This window comes from Mesoplodon densirostris, chromosome 8 (assembly GCF_025265405.1).
Source record: "Mesoplodon densirostris isolate mMesDen1 chromosome 8, mMesDen1 primary haplotype, whole genome shotgun sequence".
In the NCBI taxonomy this organism is placed as follows: domain Eukaryota; kingdom Metazoa; phylum Chordata; class Mammalia; order Artiodactyla; family Ziphiidae; genus Mesoplodon; species Mesoplodon densirostris.
This window is the reverse complement of record NC_082668.1, coordinates 4,973,152-4,991,683: the sequence shown is the minus strand read 5'-3', so window position 1 is coordinate 4,991,683 and position 18,532 is coordinate 4,973,152. Positions and strand designations below refer to the sequence as shown.

At 48.1% G+C, this 18,532-nt stretch overlaps 1 protein-coding gene across 5 annotated transcripts in view; it reads left to right on the top strand.

Moving 5' to 3' along the window:
- The window catches only part of AGAP1 (ArfGAP with GTPase domain, ankyrin repeat and PH domain 1), a 564,902-nt gene that overhangs the window by 354,150 nt on the left and 192,220 nt on the right, over positions 1–18,532 (top strand). For all 5 annotated transcript variants that reach the window (XM_060107327.1, XM_060107326.1, XM_060107328.1 and 2 more), the window contains exon 10: positions 5,741–5,845. In XM_060107327.1, coding sequence (XP_059963310.1) covers positions 5,741–5,845 — 105 coding nt within the window. The remainder of the gene's footprint in view (positions 1–5,740; positions 5,846–18,532) is intronic.

Sequence of the window (18,532 nt, the reverse complement as noted above, 5' to 3'; positions counted from 1 at the left end):
TCAGGCACCCCTGAGTCAGTGTGGGATGATTTACACAGGGACACAAATACCACGAAGCCTGGTGCATTGGAAGCTGTCTTGAAATCAGCTACCAAGCTGGCTGTGTGAGTTGGGCAAGTTACATAGCCTCTCTGTGCCTCAGTGGCCTCATCTGTAAAACGGGGATAGTCATAGTAATTACCATCAGGTCGTCATAAGCTTTCAGTGAGTTAATACTTACTTGTAAGGCTCTTAGAGCAGCGTCTGGCTCACAATGAGCCCGATATTGTTTTGAAATAAAAAATATTTAAAACAGATGCCTAAGCCATACGAAGTTCAAATAAAGCATTAACTGTAATTGACGTCTACACTGGGATAGCTGGTCCACAAGAAACGATCTTAAGCAGGAAATCGTTTTTACATGTACAAAAGTGGCATCTGAAAGATAGACCAAGTATACATTTTGACATTCTGCCATGCGGTCTTGCCCTGGGTCACACAGAATCAAAGAGACTTAGAATCAGAAGGGCCATTTACACTCGCTGATGGGAGCTGCCCGCCCGTGAGTCTCTGGCAGAGCGCCTCTGGCCTCTGTCATCTTCTAGCTTGTGGGATCAGGGCTTCGTGTCCTTCAAAAGTTTAAAATGAACTATTTTTAGGGTTTTCCATTTTCCTGGTAGTTAGAGTAGAAATTGTGTAAGTCTGGGATGGCAGAAGCATGGGGGATCCAGTGTAGGGGCTCAGCCTGCAGTGAGGGGTTGCTAGCATGTTAGAGCATCCTGCTTCATCGGTAGACGTTTGTCCTAAAGGGAGGTGGTGGGTTCTCTCCCTTCAGCACTTTGGGGGACACTGCCTGTGCTCAAGAGGAGAGTCCCACTGTGTCAGAGCGTTGGAACCTTTTGCTTTGGGAGGAGTCTGGGGCTAAGAAGGGGCTTGGCTGTGTAGCTCTGTGACATCTCATTGGGCCTTTGTGGCAACTGTCCTTGGTCCCTCAAAAGAAGGGCATGCTGGGGGCAGGCTGCACTCCAGAGTTACAGACCAGGCTTGCCCCCCGGAGGGCAGCGGAGCCCTGCTCAGGCAGCTCTAGGGGTCCAGGCCCATGGGTTCACTGTCCCCAGGGATTCTTGAGCAGGGTGACCCCGGGCAGGGATCAAGCATAAATATTGGTCTAGCAGATTCAGGATGGAATGGTTTGACTTCCAGAGTCTCTTGAGATTCTGAAATTCTGTGATTCCCACTTGATACAAATACTCTCTAAAAATCAGGGTTCAGGGGACTTCCCTGGTGGCGCAGTGGTTGAGAGTCCACCTGCCGATGCGGGGGACACGGGTTCGTGCCCTGGTCCGGGAAGATCCCACATGCCGCGGAGCGGCTGGGCCCGTGAGCCATGGCCACTGAGCCTGCGCGTACGGAGCCTGTGCTCCGCAACGGGAGAGGCCACAACAGTGAGAGGCCCACGTACCGCAAAAAAAAAATAAAAATCAGGGTTCAGAATTAATTTAAGAAAAAAAATAGAAAGAAAGCAAAAGGAAACACATCTTTAATCCACAGAAGCTGTTTCCTGAGTCTCCTCATTTGCAGTTCAGTTGAACCTCAGATTACAAAAGTTCATCCTGCTTTGCTGCCTCCCACGCCCTTGACTCACCAAAGACCTCGTGTCTCATCATGTTTTTCAGGATGGGGCTCTTTTTATTATTTATGGAGAGACCACACAGTTTGCTGGTTTCTCCTAGTGTTTTGGCTGACCTTTTCTAAAGGTTCACACACATAAGTGCAGAAGTGGACCCTGACGTCCAGAGCTGTGGGCATTAATCCACAGCCCTGGGCTTTCCTGGGACTCCCCTTCCAGGAAGTGCAAGCCTGTGGATGGCTGTTGTCTGGGTGATAGGATGGAGGTCCCACGTGGCCCAGCCGTGGGAGGTCCAGCACCTTGTTCCAGACCCCGCTACCGCCTTCTGCTAACTCTTAGCCGGAGGTCACAGACACAGAGGTGCCTGCGTCTGGCCTGCAGACGTGTTGGGTTTGGCCTGAATTACGCGCAGATGGTGTGTAATCCGTTGCTGACATTCTAAAGTAAGGAGCCGTCACATAAAGCTCCAGTTTTTCTTCTTCTCTTGGGTCATCAGGAAATCTGGAAACGCAGATGCGGACCCTGCGTTCCCTGCTCAGTCCGGGGCGCCGTTCCTGGACCGTTGGCTCCTCTGTGCCTCATTGACCTTCTCCACCCCATCAAGAGGTCTGGCCTTCTCCACTTGCAACAGCCTGACCCCCCGCTTCCTGGAATCTTTTAGTAAGCTGGAGATTTGCTTCCATAAATCCTCATCCTGGTCTCCCCTCTTCTCCAGGACACTCAGAGTTTAGGGCATTTTCAGCGTACTCTTAAGATTTAGCAAACAGAAACCCCTTCCTCTGGATCCGTATACAATGTATTTTCAGGAACAGATTTGAATTTGTTCATGTTAGAATGGTGCTTATCTGTTCTTTCACTGCGTGAATGTAAGATACCAGACCAAATGCTACTGCTATTTTATATTCCCTTGCAATCCTGGATTCTCAGTGCCTTCTCAAGAGAGGAACCAGGCTGGAGGTGCCTCCAGGATCCTGGGTGACCCGCCGCTCCCCACGTTTGGGTTTTGTGCCCTGGGAGGAGGGAGCTGGTGCTTCGAGGCTGTAGGCCAGGCAGTGGTGGGGACACTGGTCGGTTTGACCATTGTGGTCATTGCCCACAGGCCAGAACTCAGCAGCCCAGTATAATGGCAGGAATGAAGAGGGCACGGTGGCTGGTCCTGTCACTTCCCATCACTAACGAGCTCCCTTACCTCTGTGGTCAGAGTACACGTCTGTAACGAGGGAGCCGTCATAACTCTGCTACCCCTGCCCTACTGCTTACGGGGAGCGAGGGAGAGAGAGAAAAATGACGACACTTAGGAACGCATCAGCACCTGCTAGCGCTCAAGCCACTGAAAGAAAAGTGCGCCTTCCCTGGTCCGGCTCTGCCCAGACCAGCAGCTGGGCGACCCCATCTTGCATGCAGCGTGACGTGGGGGAGCCAGGCAGCCAATCGGTTCAGTCTCTACTGCAGTCTTGGTGGGGTGGGCTCTGTGAGGGGTGGGATAATAAACCCAGCTGGGGCCAAGGCTGAAGGGCAGAAATATGGCTCCTAGGCCACCAGGGTGTTCAGGTCTGCTGAATGTTGCAGCATTTGAATAGTACATGTAATCAGAGATAATCCTGCGAGGTGAACCACGGAATTTACTTAAGATTGTCAAGATTTGGATTTTTTTTTTCAACAAGACATTACGTTTTCCTACGACCAAACAAATTGGCCTAATTTAATTTCCCAGAAAACTATGACGTCGTCTCTTCACGTGGCCTCCTGATAAGTTTTCCCTTTATTCCCTTAAGAAATAAGTCTTTATACCTTTCACCGGGGAGTGTAGGATTTGCTCTTGAAAGTGCCCACGTGCTAGCTGAAAGACTTCTGTATGTCCATCTGCACGGAGCCCTGGGGTGTGACCTGCGGCCTGCATTTCGTTTGAGGCTGGAGGAAAAGCTTTCTGAGGCCCAGGGCGGCTCTCAGCCACCAGTGACACATAGTAACCCCAGCCCCTGGTATTGTTGGAATTCCAGCTAAAATGGATGGTGGTGGGAAAATGTGAGCCTGCAGGAGAACTTGTGTCACATTCTGTTAGGCTAAGTTTTAATATCTTAGAAATCCCACCAGGGAGGGACATTTCATGATTTTAAGTGTTGCTTTTTCATTGTCACTAATTCATTGTCACCAATGGCGACCACCCCTCTCCCACTGGTTCTTACGATGTCCTGGAACTTGTGTCGCCTTGGTATGTAAGTAAAATTTTCCTCTGGGCCTGCTTCCCTTTGTTGGTTTCAGTGCCATGTTTGGTTTATATTGGTTGAGATTCCGAGAAATCAAGGTCTGCAGCTTTATGTCACATGCTTTCTTTAAGAACTTGGAAAGAAATGCTCTTCCAAAGGTTTACTTGTGGGTTGCCTCAAACTTTGAAATATTTTCTTTCAGCGACAATAAACATTTGTGGTCAGAGTTCCGAGTTGGTTCATAATCCATTATATTTGTACCATTTGGTGTAAAAATAATGTCACAATATTGGTAATTAATTGGAACTTAATTCTGTTGCATAAAAAATGCTTACTTGATTTTTTTCTTGTATTTTGGTTCCTGATCAATAGAATCAGGAGGCGGATGGAGGCTGGTAAAAATTCCCAAGGGGTCTCAGGATGCCTCTGCTTCTTTGAGGTGTCGGCTTCTATTTCAAACTTACAACTTTCTTTCCGCCTCGATCTGGGTGAATTCACTAGCATTAGTCTTATGCTTTCTCAGTCATAATTATCATCATGTAGGTTTATAAATGGGCAGCAAGAGGAAGAGCAAGGAAGGAGGTTCTTCTGTTTTCCTTCTTTTCTGTGAACAGGAGTTAGACGAATCCAGATATGAAAGCTCAAGTTGAAATTGACTGAGTAAGGAAGGCGCGAAGCCCCAAAAGGGAAAGAGAAAATGCAAAGTCAAGGTGTTGGGCCTGGCAGAGCTCAGGGCTGCCTTCGGTTTTCTTAACTCAGGAGAACCTACAAACAAGGCAGAAGGTTTGCTGGGAATTGGTAGTTAAAACAAGAATAAATTCTCCTCAGTCATCTAAGGAAGACTGGATTAAATATACTTCAGAAGTGTGTTGGTTTCAAGTTTTGAATGATTTTCAAGAAGCCGTAATGTGATTTCATTAAAAATAGGTTAAAGTAAATTATACACAGTTCCTCTATTAAATGCCGTTGCTAAGTTTGCAAATGGAATTTCTTTTTTTTTTTTTTTTTTTTTTTTTGCGGTACGCGGGCCTCTCCCTGCGGTGGCCTCTCCCATCGCGGGGCACAGGCTCCAGACGCACAGGCTCAGCGGCCATGGCTCACGGGCCCAGCTGCTCCGCGGCATGTGGGATCTTCCCGGACCGGGGCACGAACCCGCGCCCCCTGCATCAGCAGGCGGACTCTCAACCACTGCGCCACCAGGGAAGCCCTGGAATTTCATTTTTAATAAATAAAGATCTGAAATGAAAAACTATAAAAAATGTTCTTATTTGTAAATATCATAAGGTAAAAATATGATTACTGTCTTTTTTTTTTTTTGCGGTACGCGGGCCTCTCACTGTTGTGGCCTCTCCCGTTGCGGAGCACAGGCTCCGGACGCGCAGGCTCAGCGGCCATGGCTCACAGACCTAGCCGCTCCACGGCATGTGGGATCTTCCCGGACCGGGGCACGAACCCTTGTCCCCTGCATCGGCAGGCAGACTCTCAACCACTGCGCCACCAGGGAAGCACGATTACTTTCTTATTTTTAGAAAAGGAAATGTAGGTTCCTTTTTAATACCTTTAGGGGCTCCATGTGCTTATAACTTAGTTATAAGAAAAGGTATGATGTAGCACATCAGGATGGCTTGTATTATATTTATTGAACCAATGGCATATCTTAGCACTCATTAATGTCATAAAGTTAAGTTCTACACACACATACACGAAAGGAAATTGGTTGATATAAATACATTGTATGAAAAAGAAAGGAGAAAATCAAATTACCAAGCTAAAAATGTGTCATTTCCATTTTAAGACGGCATAGAGAAAATGAAAGTTTAACAATTTAAAAATTACCTATGTGCCTACTCTTTTTTTAAAAAATGGACACAGGACTTTATAATTTATATTTATTAATTTCTGCCTGCCTCCTTTTTCCTTACAGGGCATGCTGCTGAAGCGAAGTGGCAAATCACTGAACAAAGAATGGAAAAAGAAATACGTCACCCTGTGTGACAATGGTGTGCTGACCTATCATCCAAGTTTACATGTGAGTATTGCTCCTTCAGAGAAATTAGCAGGTGTTGGGCTGTGAGGGGCAGAGGGGGTCCCAGCACAGTCAAGCCTTTCAGCTCTGTTAGAGGTTAAAGTAGTATTTAAATGAGAGTAAAAATTTTAAGTGAGAGTAAAAAGACAGGAGCAAGTAGTAAAAGAGAAAGGAGGAGAAAAAGAGATCTGTCTGAAAATCTAGACTAGGGAACCCAGGGTCAGCTCGAGCAGCTGAGAACAAAAACAAGAATTAAATGCAATTCATGAGTCAGTTTTTATTGTCCGATAAGAACACATACCAGTTTGCGAGGCAAGTTCGTTTTCTCTGTGTAATAAAATCTCTTATGCTGGTGATTTTTATAAGATAGATTAAAAGGCAATTAATTTCATCACTGGGGGAAAAGTAGACATTCCACCCACGGTGAGCTCTTTTAGAAAGCTTTGGTAAAACCTGAAGACGGGGTGTAATGACTATTCCAGAACAACGCATTCCATGAATCCTGCGTGATGTTTATCTGCCTTGTTGTAGACAAATGCGTAGATTAGAATGTATAATATTAGCTGGTTGTTTGATTATATCACAGTGTTAAGCTTTTCATTTTAAAGACTTTAAAAAAATTGCACAGTGATTGGCAAGAAGTTAGAAATAAACATACTGAAGAAGATGAAAATCCCCAAATACCCACTGGAAAACGTGACTGCTCACATTTTGAGGTGTATATTCCCAGCCATTTCTACACTCTGTGCTTTTTCCTTCCACAAGCATGCAGTCCCCCTGTGCACATGGCATGTGGCCTGCTCTCCTAGACGATGCAAGATCATAGGCACCTTCCCATGTCAGCAAATGTATACCACCATTATAAATAGTTATATAACATTCATTCTGCACATGTGCCCTAATTGACTTAACAGTATCTCCAGAACAGACATTTGGCAAGTAAATTTACATTTTGAATGATTTTTGCTGTTGTCAGTAACTCTAATCAGTGTCCTCTTTTGACACTTCGGTGTCCTCATCTATTTCCCGCAGATTCCTAGCCATAGCCTTCCTGAGTTGAACAGTGTATGCTTTTATGGGCTTTGGGTATGTAGTGCCACATTCCTGGAAAGACGGTATCAGTTCATCTCCTGTGGCTTTTTCCCCTGCACTCTCAGGAACATTTCCCTTTTTAAAAAACCTTTCCAATAGGATGGGTAACAAATGGTACCCTCGCTGTGTAATTTGCTTGCTGGGGTGAATTGCCCTTTTCCCTCTTGTCTTACAGCAGTGGCTTCACCTTGCTGAACCGTGTTAAAAAGTATGTGTTTCTTTAGGTGTCTCTGGTGTGTTTCTCCTGTTGATGGAATGCTTCTCATGCTTCATCATTAAGTAGACTTTTGTGATATACACTTCTTCTTTTACAGAGGAAATTCCTTTGTGCTTGATGTATTTGGGGTTATTTGGGGAGTGGAGTCAGGCTGCTTCTCCAGTGACCTCCAAATCAGAGACTTAATACCATCCCATGAGACCTTCCTGTGACAGTCCTGTCCCCCTCCAGGTCTTTGGGGTTCTCTCCGCAAAGCTGCTCCATCAACAAGGAGGCTGCCCTTTTTCCCTGGTGTAGTTCTTCCAAAGACCCCATCAGACAGCAAAGCCTCATTATTGACCCATTTGCTTTATGTTACTTAGAGGGAGACGTGCAATCACCATCTTCTTGCTGGGAAGTAAAAAAAAGTCAGATCTGATTGACGATGCATCTTTTTTTTTTTTTTTTTGCGGTATGTGGGCCTCTCACTGTTGTAGCCTCTCCCGTTGCGGAGCACAGGCTCCGGACGCACATGCCCAGCGGCCATGGCTCACGGGCCCAGCCGCTCCGCGGCATATGGGATCCTCCCAGACCGGGGCACGAACCCGTATCCCCTGCATCGGCAGGTGGACTCTTAACCACTGCGCCACCAGGGAGGCCCTGACGATGCATCTTAAGTCACCTTACGCTCACCTGCTAAGCTCAGCTGCCGTCAGAGGGGCATTTGCTCCTTCTTGGCAAGGGGGAAAGATGATAACAACAAAAGATGGTACTGGAACATTCCTGTAGGAGGGCTGATGCCCACTTACTTTTCATCTCAACCGCTTGGTGATATAATCACCATCGGTTCTTCAAACATTCTCCCACACAGTCTGCTTCTTGTGATGGTCCTCAATGCCATCTTTTTTTTTTTTTCCTATGTATGCATGGATATTATTGGAATCCAGAAAAGGAGCACAGTGGGGCTTTGTTATGTAATTGTAGGGCAAGCAAGAGCCAATGTCATTTTAAAGTGCATTTCAGTTAATGCCAGTCTCTTGGGAACTGGAATTATTGATGCAGGTACACAGTTCCGTAAGGGGGTGGCTTAATCTAGAAGTGGATTTGAATTACTAGAGCATGACGGGATGGCATGACCTTCCTTGTAATCCTTCACTGATTTTGTCTGTACGGCTGAGCTTTGGGTGAAGGTTTAGAGGGCAGTGAGTTTCAGGTATATTCTCTGGCAGGTGCCTGGAATGGATCGATCTGTTCTAGTCGACGTTATTGGGAGCTACAGAGCCCCAGCAGCTGAGTTAGACTGGCATTCTTTGGTTCCAGATGGGAGGAGGTATTCAAGGGGATGTCCAAGGGCAGAATCCTGACTTCCTTTAATAAGAAATTTGAGAGCATGCAGATGTGTTGCTAACTCAAGTCCCAGAGTTCTGCATCATGGAGAATGGCCCCATTATTTGAGTCTGGAAAATTTCAAAAGGTGATAGAACCAAATGGTCTCAAACACTGGTCACACTGTATCACTCACTCCCTGGGTTATCTCCAAGATGTATTATGGCAGAGAGACCACTAAGCTCATTGGGCACTTGTGCTGAGGACCTAAGTGGTTAAGTGTTGGGGAAATCTTGCCCAGGTTGGTGGCTTTGGGTTTCAGTACTGTCGGTCATCACCCTCATACTGGCCATGGAGCAGGGGACCTGCACTGATGTCAAGTAGCAGCGCCTACAACCTGTTCCTCTCCAGGGAGCCAAGGAAAAGGACTTGGCTAAACGGTCTGACATTTTCAGATAGTTTTCTACAAAGACGGTGTTTGTCCTTCGTGGAATAACTGTGCCAGCTCCTGTGTATCCTCGTAACTTTTCACAATGAGATAATTTATTTACCAAAAAGGAAACTGGCATGCTTTTTGGAGGGTGGGATTCCAGTAAGGTCATGCGCCTGTAAGGGGGTGGGGTTGGGCATCTGAGAGCAGTAGGCTTGAGATTCATCAAACGTGTATCATTCAGCGGCCCCTTCAAAACCAGCATTTACCTGTTGCCGTGTGGCTCTCCTCTTGGTGGGACGGGCATTTATTTCCTGTGCACACATGCATGGCACGCAGACTCCATCAGGCTGGACCCTGACTCTATCATGAGTCACCTTCGACGTGGTGTCCTGTTGAACCCAAGTATCTCGGTGGGGTCTTACACACAAGGAGGACTGGAGCAAGAGTAAACGACTGAATCAAGCTCGTGGGGAAATAGGCCAGCGTGGTGAGGGCCCTGAATTGTTCTATTGCAGTCAAAGTGTGTCACCTTCAGAGTGTTGCCTGCATCAGAGAACGTGGTCTGTAAGGCTGGGCCCCCTTTGCAGGGGCTAATCTAGACAGCTCCTTTGTGAGCTAGCCAATTTAAATTCCCAGACGACCACCCTGACCAGTGCTCCTGGACCGACAGGCAGGCAAGGCCACGAGTTTATGAGAAGGTACAGAATATGCTGCTGGACAGAGCTGCCCCACAAGCCTCTCCTTCCCCAGCCTTGCCGTATCACCCCCTCAGCTCCCCTGGGCTGCCAGCGATGCTGGTTTTCTCAGATGTTTTCTTGGACAGGATGCTCCAGCAGCACTGGGCTCTACCTTTAACTTACTTTGGGCGCTGTGGAAGCAGGAGACTGACCACTTCCTTTAAAAACAACAAAAAAAATACCCACACGACTCTTGTATTTTTTTGTCTTCGTTGGATGCTCTTTAAAAAAAGATCTCCCAGAAGAGGTCATTTCTATTCTTCAGGGAAACAGATCCGGTTTCCTTATTACACAGGTGTCTGTGGCAGTGTTATGTAAAGATCATCCTTTGGACCCGAACCACAAGTTTCAATCCCAGCAGATGTCTCGCACGCGTTGGTGGGGTAGAAAACAGACCCAGCCTTTTGGACAAAATAAACAGTCAGTGTGTGGCCCCAGCTGTGTGCCCAGCTTGTGGAATCCTAGCAGGATGACCTGCTCTGGCTTGTCAGGAACTGTGGCTTCAGAAACAGGCTGGCAGTCATGAAACTGGGGGGCCTCAGCTTTGCAGCCGGCAGTGGGGTTGGTGTGAGACCAAGTTCACTGAGTGCTTGGAATGGGTCCGCTGCCAGGGAATCTGACGCTGGTCCCCCTGGATGGCCTGTCCCCCTCAGAGCTCACATGCACAAGATTAATAGAAAGGGACCTCAGGTGGTGTCCCCAGGACATCACCTCCCACTGGTCACCAGAGCTTCAGATTTCCCTTTCCTTCTGGCACCTCCTTTCACAGCCACATCTTCTTCCCAGGCCTTCAAAGTCGGCGCAGTTCGATGGCATCATCCCGGATGTGTCTTTCTGTTTTTCACCCCAAGCCTCATCTCAGCTCCTCCACAGATTGTTTAGGAGCCCAAAACCCTCGGTCCCCCTGACACACGGCTTGGCTTCATTCTGCCATTTCTGTAGCACAGGTGTCCCTAAGCCTTCCCTGTACCGCAGATAGACATCATTGAAGGAAGCTTTTTCACCCCAGGCAGGTTCCCTGTTGTTGAAAACCTTAAACAGTTCTCTTAGGGAGGAGAGACCCTCTCCAGGCAGTGGAATAGAATCGCCTGTGTGTGGCCAGATCGTAGGAAGTGATCGTCTGGAAATCAGAGGGAAAGTGGGCCAAACATTGATCCCCCCCAGACGGAGAAAGTTCCCTACAAGTTGATGTCAGCGATGCCTCTGGACCCCAGATTTACTCACGCTGTGGTCCGTGAAGTCTCAACCCCACCCTTCGCCCACTGCCACCCCTCCTGGCCTGCTTCCTTCCGCTCTTCCCCAGAGGCTCAGGGGCCGTCGGCAATGGCTGGCTTGGGCTCATGGGGCCCCCCTCCCTCCTGCATTGTAGGTAGAGAGGAGGAGATGCAGGCACAGGAGGAAGAAGTGATGGTGGATTTCAACCTAAAGATCGGTGGTTCTCGCACTGGGGAAGGATAGCCATGGGGTCTGATGGCAGGGCCAGAAGAGCTGAGCAGAGCAGCCGGCGGGGGAGGACTGAAGGAACCCACAGGTCCAGGGCATTGTCTCTGTAACTGAGTGCATCAGTGCCTGGTCTGTGGTGGACCTGGGCCGCCGCCTTTTCAGAAGGTGGAACTTGCCTGTGAAGCTTCAGCTCACACATCCTACCCTTCTGCATACAGTCAGGCTTCATTCCTTCTCAGTGTGCATTGTAAGGTAGACATCGAGAAACTGGCTGCACAGCGTCTGCTCTGGAAATCCAGAGAAGGCATCCTTTAACTGCAAGGGGATCCTTGGTGGTGTTGTCTTCTCAAGATCACTTCAGACTCTTAAGAGTGTGTGCGTCTGAAATTGTCACCAGGAACCCCTAGCAAATGGAGGCTCACGGAGTCAGTTGGACTTCTAAGGACACCCCCCATTCCAAGTTTGGAGTTGCTGGGTGGAGTCAGTTTCATGGTAAGATGAAGACCCGGGCTCAGAAAACAAGCCAGTTGATTTGATTCGTTTTTCTTTCTCAAGATGCTGTTATTAAATTAAATAAAACCTAGAACGCAGTTTAGATAACACATGGAAAACTCAACCAAGATAACGAAGCCGCTTTGGCTTTGTAGGGTATCGACTGCCCTGGTTTTCCTAGGATGCAGGACGTCCAGTGCCAAAACCTGGGAAGTCTCAGGCAACTGGGAGAAGTTGGTCACCCGTGCTCCAGGACTGACCAGCTTAACTGCTCTTTCATCTCCACGTGGCATTTTGCAAAGACAGCCCTAAATATATAAATAAGACTGAAATAGTAAAAAGCAAGCTGTTAGGCTTCCCTGGTGGCACAGTGGTTAAGAATTCGCCTGCCAATGCAGGGGACACGGGTTCGAGCCCTGGTCTGGGAAGATCCCACATGCCGCGGAGCAACTGAGCCCACGTGCCACAACTACTGAGCCTGCGCTCTAGAGCCTGTGCTCCACAACAAGAGAAGCCACCGCCATGAGGAGCACACACACCGCAACAAAGAGTAGCCCCCGCTCGCCGCAACTAAAGAAAAGCCTGCGTGCAGCAACGAAGACCCAACACAGCCAAAAATAGATAGATAAAAATAAACACATTTTAAAAATAAATAAATAAATAAAAAGCAAGCTGTTGACTTCTGCTGCTGCTGCTCCGTGGTCTATACTTTTTTGATCCTCGGAGAAAATTGTACAACTATAAGACCTTTAAAAAGCCCTGCCTGCTTAACTTTTTTGGGGGAGACACGTCTTAGTGTCCCGAGGTTTTGTGACACTGTGCTGGTTCCTAGTCTGAGTGGGTGAAAGGCAGCCTGTTCCGAGAGCCTTGGATTCCCTTTCTATGGACTTGAATGTGAGCCTTAGGGAGCACCTTGATAGAAAAATGGAGAGGATAATGAGAAAGAACTTGGACCTCGGGGCCGCACAGTTCAGCATCGCCACCCATTCATCTTCCGTGTCGAAGGAGCTGCCGTCGAGGGCACAGCTGAAATTCCTGCTGACAAAGTTGTGTGTGTGGGGATTCCTAAGTGGACTTGTAAGAGTTCTCGCTTGGCTGCAGGTCAAGCCAAGGACTTTATGGTGCCTGGACCAGGAAGGTTCTCCCAGCTTCCTCCTGAGCACACGTGGCAGGTGTGGACAGCCCACCTGGCTGACATGTGCTTGAGTTGCTCACACTTTTGAAATCCTCCCTCCTGGATTTCTTTCCCATTCTGTATGTTGCCTGAGTTATAGCAGCAGCTGGGGTGCTGTCATTTCTCCCTGCCCTGCAGAACTGGGCTTTTCCTTCTTACAGGACATTCATTCCTAATCAAGTGCCTTAGACTCTCCAGCTCCACAAAGCCTTGGATTCTGCAGGTTGCTGACGTGTCCTTGTTTTTTCCCCATGGGCTTGAACTCTGAATTGTCATCAGAATGCTGATTTCAGTATGTTTCTAGTTTCAAAATCAGGCAGAAAAATCCACTTGTTTACTGATACTGATGCCAAAATAACAAAAAGATGTGAGATGCTTTCCTAAGAAAGTATGCTTCTCAAAAGAAATAGTTAAAGGTAAAAAGGAAGATAACTTTTGTTGTAAGAACAGCTCTTGCCTGTACCCACTGCTGGTAACTGTCGTTTAAAGTAACAATCCTGGGAATTCCCTGGCAGTCCAGTTGTTAGGACTCTTCCGCTTTCACTGCCAAGGGCCCGTGTTCAATCCCTGGTCAGGGAACTATGATCCCACAAGCAGCAAGGTGTGGCCAAAAATAAAAAAAGTAAAAAGTAAAATAACACAATCCTCACATAAAATGGGGACGTTTTATTTGAGGATTGAGGATTCACTAAGAATCAGTCCCTTCCGCCCGCTGCACACCTGTGAAGGGAGACCCCCCATCTCTTGAGGTGGTGAATTGAGTTACACTCGGAAAACCTCTCCCTTGTTTTCCCCGGAACATTGCAGAAGCCAGGCTACAGGGCTAGACAGACAGATTGCAAGCCCAGATTTCCAGATGTAGAAGCTTTGAGTCATGGAATGACTGATAACTCTGAGAGAGAAGTCAGGCCTCCCTTTCTTTCTGAGAAGATGCTGTCTGGCGTGTCCTGGCTGCGTCACACCGCGGCAGTCAACCTGCATCATTCTGTGATGAATGATTACGGGATCTTGCTCCCCCTGTATAAGCCGCAGTGCCGGAAGCTGTCCTCGGTCTGCACGTTCCTCTCCAGATTGGCTTCTCGTGTTTCTGGTTGGATACTCGTCATGCAGGTGGACCTTCATGCCCTTTGTCCACGGGAGGTGCACCTGGTTCCCAGGCTGCCCACCTGTCCTGGCGCCTCTCGCGTCTGTACCGCTTCGTCTAGTGTAGCCTCTCCGAGGGCAAGGACTGTGCCCAGTGTCCCGTCTGCACGCCCAGGGCTAGCATGGGCTCAGCACACAGGCCCGTATGTATGGGCCACATGTCAGGGAGCACGGCTGCTCTAGAGCTTCATGTCGAGTCTTTGCTCCTAGGCGCCCTGGGCTCCAACCCTGTCCTTGGCAATCCTGGCTCTGCTTTAAAAATTCTGGTGAGACTGGGACGGAGAAAGCCACCCACGTTGCACAACTAGACCTCCCTAAGAATAGATTAGCTTACGTCAGGGTCGGAAGAGAACACACACACAAGCGGCATTATACGGATGCCGTAAAATCTTAGAACAGTATTGGAACCCAGAAGAATCCATGTAAAGGTAGGTTAGGAAAATATGTAGGCATCAGGGAGCAAAGGTCTGGAGCTTTATGGCAACAAATGAGCACTTCTGTTCTCTAGTCTCACTGCCTGTTTCAGACAAGTGGGAAAGGGTTTGTAAACGGTACATCGGACCGCGACAAGTATATTGGACTGCGACAGGTGTTTCTACAAGAGTTTCTCAGATGGCAGGAGTCAGCTCTGAGAAGCACCGAAAATCCCAAGGGTGTCTCCTGCTTCTGGGCCTGAAGGGATAAGCACTGTGTGCGGGGCTTTGTCGAGGATGGGCCAGAGGCTCACGTCCTTCAGGCTCCAGCGTTCTCTGCTTCCCCAGAAGCAACTACAGGCCCTTTATCCAAACGGATCAGTTTCAGGGCAGACCTGGCCTTTCAAGCCAGTGTTGTGGGAATCACCTCAAGGATCTGCAGGTGTTGATTTGTCCACCTCAAGGCGTACTGAATGCTCTGCCTTTTCCAGGGCAGGAACCGAGGCAGCTTACAGCAGGCGCTTGATGGGAGAGTGTATTCTGAATACACCCCTCTGTAGTCAGCGTAGGAACATAGCCTCTTATGTTTATACACACATGGCTCTGGGCGGAACTTCATTCAGTGTGTTTTATCTACAGAATGAGATCGAGGTGTGTTGCATCTCTGTGGCCTCCCAAACTTCATTACCTCCTTCCGTCTTACAGTTCCTTCCTTCCTTGATTTCCGAGGCGTTCCGTCAGCTTCCCCGGCCCCCCACCCCCGAGTCGATACCTTCTGGTTGCAGGTGGACAGAAGCAGCCATGGACCGGGCCCCCTTATTTGTGGTTTCGGCTCCTGGCATGGCCCCATCCCTGCCGTGGCAGCCTGGAGGTGCCCCTGTGGAGCCCTGGGACTGGGTGGCTCCCTGGAATCAGGAAGCCCCTTTCAAGATGATTGCTCTGCTGGCCTCTCTTTCTCCACCGCAGTCCCTGGGAATTCATCAGGAAGACCTCAGAGGTCACAGCTAGAGAGACGACTTCCCAACCCCTACCTGTCCTGAACTTTCAGAACTGCACGTCTGCTCGGTTCTCCTAGAGTGTACCTGCCCATCGCGTTTCCCGAAACCTGTCCACGCACAGTGCGGAGAAGAGCAAGTCTCCCCGTGATCCGTCACTTGTAATGCACGTCACACGTTGATTTCCGTCCCTGCATGTGTGTCTTTTAGACGTTCTGTGCGGAGAGGATTCCTGCTTCACTTCGGACGGCATCCTCGCTCCCTAGCAGGCCCCTCCGGGCCTCACCTGCTCCCTCACTCTCCCGCCATCCCTCCTCCACAGCTCTGGTTTTCTTTTAGTTCCTGGCACCGGCCGTGTTCTGGGGGCTCCAGGTCCTAACAGATGCAGTCGCTGCCACCAGCAGTATTCTTTCCTGCCCCCTACTGGTGGTGTCTTACATGTCACTTCCTCCCGGAAGCCTCCTCCCCTGCTAGGCCTGTGTGGGCACCGCTGCTGTGTGCCCGCACCTTACCCTCTGGCTCATTTCCCTGTTCTCTTGCCTTATTTCATGGCCCCGATTCTCCCCCAAAACTGGGAGCTCCTCAGAGCCAGAGACATCTTGGGTCCTGTTGCCAGTGTTTCCTTCACATTGAGCCAGTACTGTTTTGTCAAAGGAACGGAGGAATGCTGGCACGATCAGCCGTACGCGTGGCCTGTCCTCACACCTGTAGGCCTGCAGTTCTGAAACTGGGGGGAAGGAAGCCGCCGTGTGATGTTTTTAAGCCACAGGAAAGTGTCGCAGTCACTTCCAGGCTCCATTTCTGCAGAATGAAGAAAAGGTCACCGAGGTTGGACAGGAGTTTGAGCTTTTTTTTTTTTGGTTTTGTTTTGTTCTATTTGTAGTAAAACACACATCACATAAAATTGGCCATCTTCACCTTTTTTTCTGGGGGTGGGGGTACGCAGGCCTCTCACTCTTGTGGCCTCTCCCGTTGCGGAGCACAGGCTCCGGACGTGCAGGCTCAGCGGCCATGGCTCACGGGCCCAGCCGCTCCGCGGCATGTGGGATCTTCCCGGACCGGGGCACGAACCCGTGTCCCCTGCATCGGCAGGCGGACTCTCAACCACTGTGCCACCAGGGAAGCCCCATCTTCACCATTTTTAAGCAGATAGTTCAGGAGTGATAAGGCCATTCAGTGTTGTGCAACCATCACCACCATCTGTTTCCGATACTTTTTCATTTTGCAAAACTGAAACTCTGTCCCCATTAAACACTAAATCTGAATTCCTGCTCCTCCAGCCCCTGGCAGCCACCCTTCTACCTTCTGTTTCTATGAATTTGACTATTCTGAGTACCTCACAGGAGTGGAATCATGTAGTATTTATCTTCCTGTGACTGGCTTATTTCACCTAGCATCCTGTCTTGAAGGTTCATCTGTGTTGTAGCATTTCCTTCCTTTTTAAGGCTGAATAATATTCCATTGTATATACATACAATACCATTGGATATATACAGTCCAGGGATTCAACCAACTGCAGATCGAAAATATTCGGGAAAAAAATTCCAGAGAGTTCCAAAAAAACAAAATTTGAATTTATCGCATGCCAGCAGCTGTTTATATAGCATTTACATCGTATTGGGCATTATAAGCAATCTAGAGCTGATTCAAAGTATACAGGAGGATATGTGTAGGTTATATGCAAATACTGTGCCATCTTATATAAGGGACTCGAGCATCTGTGGATTTTGATGTCCATCGGGGTCCTGGTACCAGTTCCAGGTATACATACCATATTCTGTGTATCCATTTGTTGGATGGACACTTGGGCTGTTTCCTCCTCTTAACTATTGTGAATGATGCTGCTGTGAACATAGGTGTACAAATACCTCTTTGGAGCTTGAGGTTTTAATGTAAAAACTACAGTGTGGGAGAACTACTGAGAATGGCTAAATTTAAAGATGCCTAGCATTAACGAGGGCCCTGGATGAGAGATACCACAGAGAAATTCGCTAGGCCCAGTCATGAACATGGTGGGTTCTGGAGGTTTAATAACCTGAATGATGGTCTGGAACCCATGTGGCATGCAAACACCCACCCAGCCCTGCCCACATGGGCCATGGGCTCTCTCTGTGTTTGCCAAGCGCCCTCCAAAGGTGAGGGAGGCTGTCCCTCTCTGCTCTTTAGGTGACCTGGGAAATATTTTTGGCATTCATCCAACGAGTTTCAGATAGCATGATAAATTATTTCTCCCATATATCAATGATTTCAAACCCATGGAATGATACCGCCACAGTAGTATAAATATTTTCAGGGAATAGCTACAACTTTTGTTAGAAAAAAATGACTACTGAAAAACTCATACTTATTACACATACACAAAAATGTTAGAATCTTTATCAAACTCTTCTTTCTGCCCTGAGGAATTCCTTGTTTATTTTAAATAGCCCTTGGGCTTTGAAAGTGTTTAGATTGATGGTTAAAATGCCCAAAATGCAGGCTCACCGTAGTACACGTCTTGATGTTGAGAACAGAGTGACCATAAGTAGGGTGAGATCAGACAAATAAAGTCTTCATATCTGTATAGAAATTAAACGACCAGGTAGCCTAGACCCTACCTAACTTAAATTTTTTTCTACATTGAAAAATTCTTCTGCCTTCTTGCTTTTCCAAAAAAAAAAAAAGTATATATATGTTTTTATAACTGTACAGAGTTAACCATGTAGCTTGTGGATCTGAGTAAAACTTCCAGAGGAGTCCTTGGAATATTGTCTTATCAGTACGCAGCATGATGCTTCATCCTTGTACCCAATCTGTATCACTTGGTTTTCCATTTCGGGCCTTTTGAGGGTTACTAATTGTGGCCGGAAATTCTTGTGAAAGGTAAATAAATCAAACCCGTCCGTTTTCTTCACTGACGGCAAGTCGCTCCGGAGAACTCTCAGTGGGAGAGATCAGACGTGGGGGACAGTGCGGGAGTGTTCTTTTTCCCTGCTGCCAAGAAATGGAATTTCATTATTCGACTTTGTAAGTGTGTGCTTCTCTGGTTCTAACCTGGTTGCCGGCTGGTTGCTACAGTGTTGGGAAGGAAGGAGAGGTGGAGATGGAGAGACCTGCTTCTTCTCAGGTGTGCCTGTGGCCCCAGATGGAAACCAATCAAGGTGCGATTGATGTTCATTAAGTGCTTGTCAAAACTGAAAAATCTTCTAATCAACAGCCATGTAGCCGCGGCCCCGCCGATGGCTGGGAGTACCGTCTCTGCCGCAG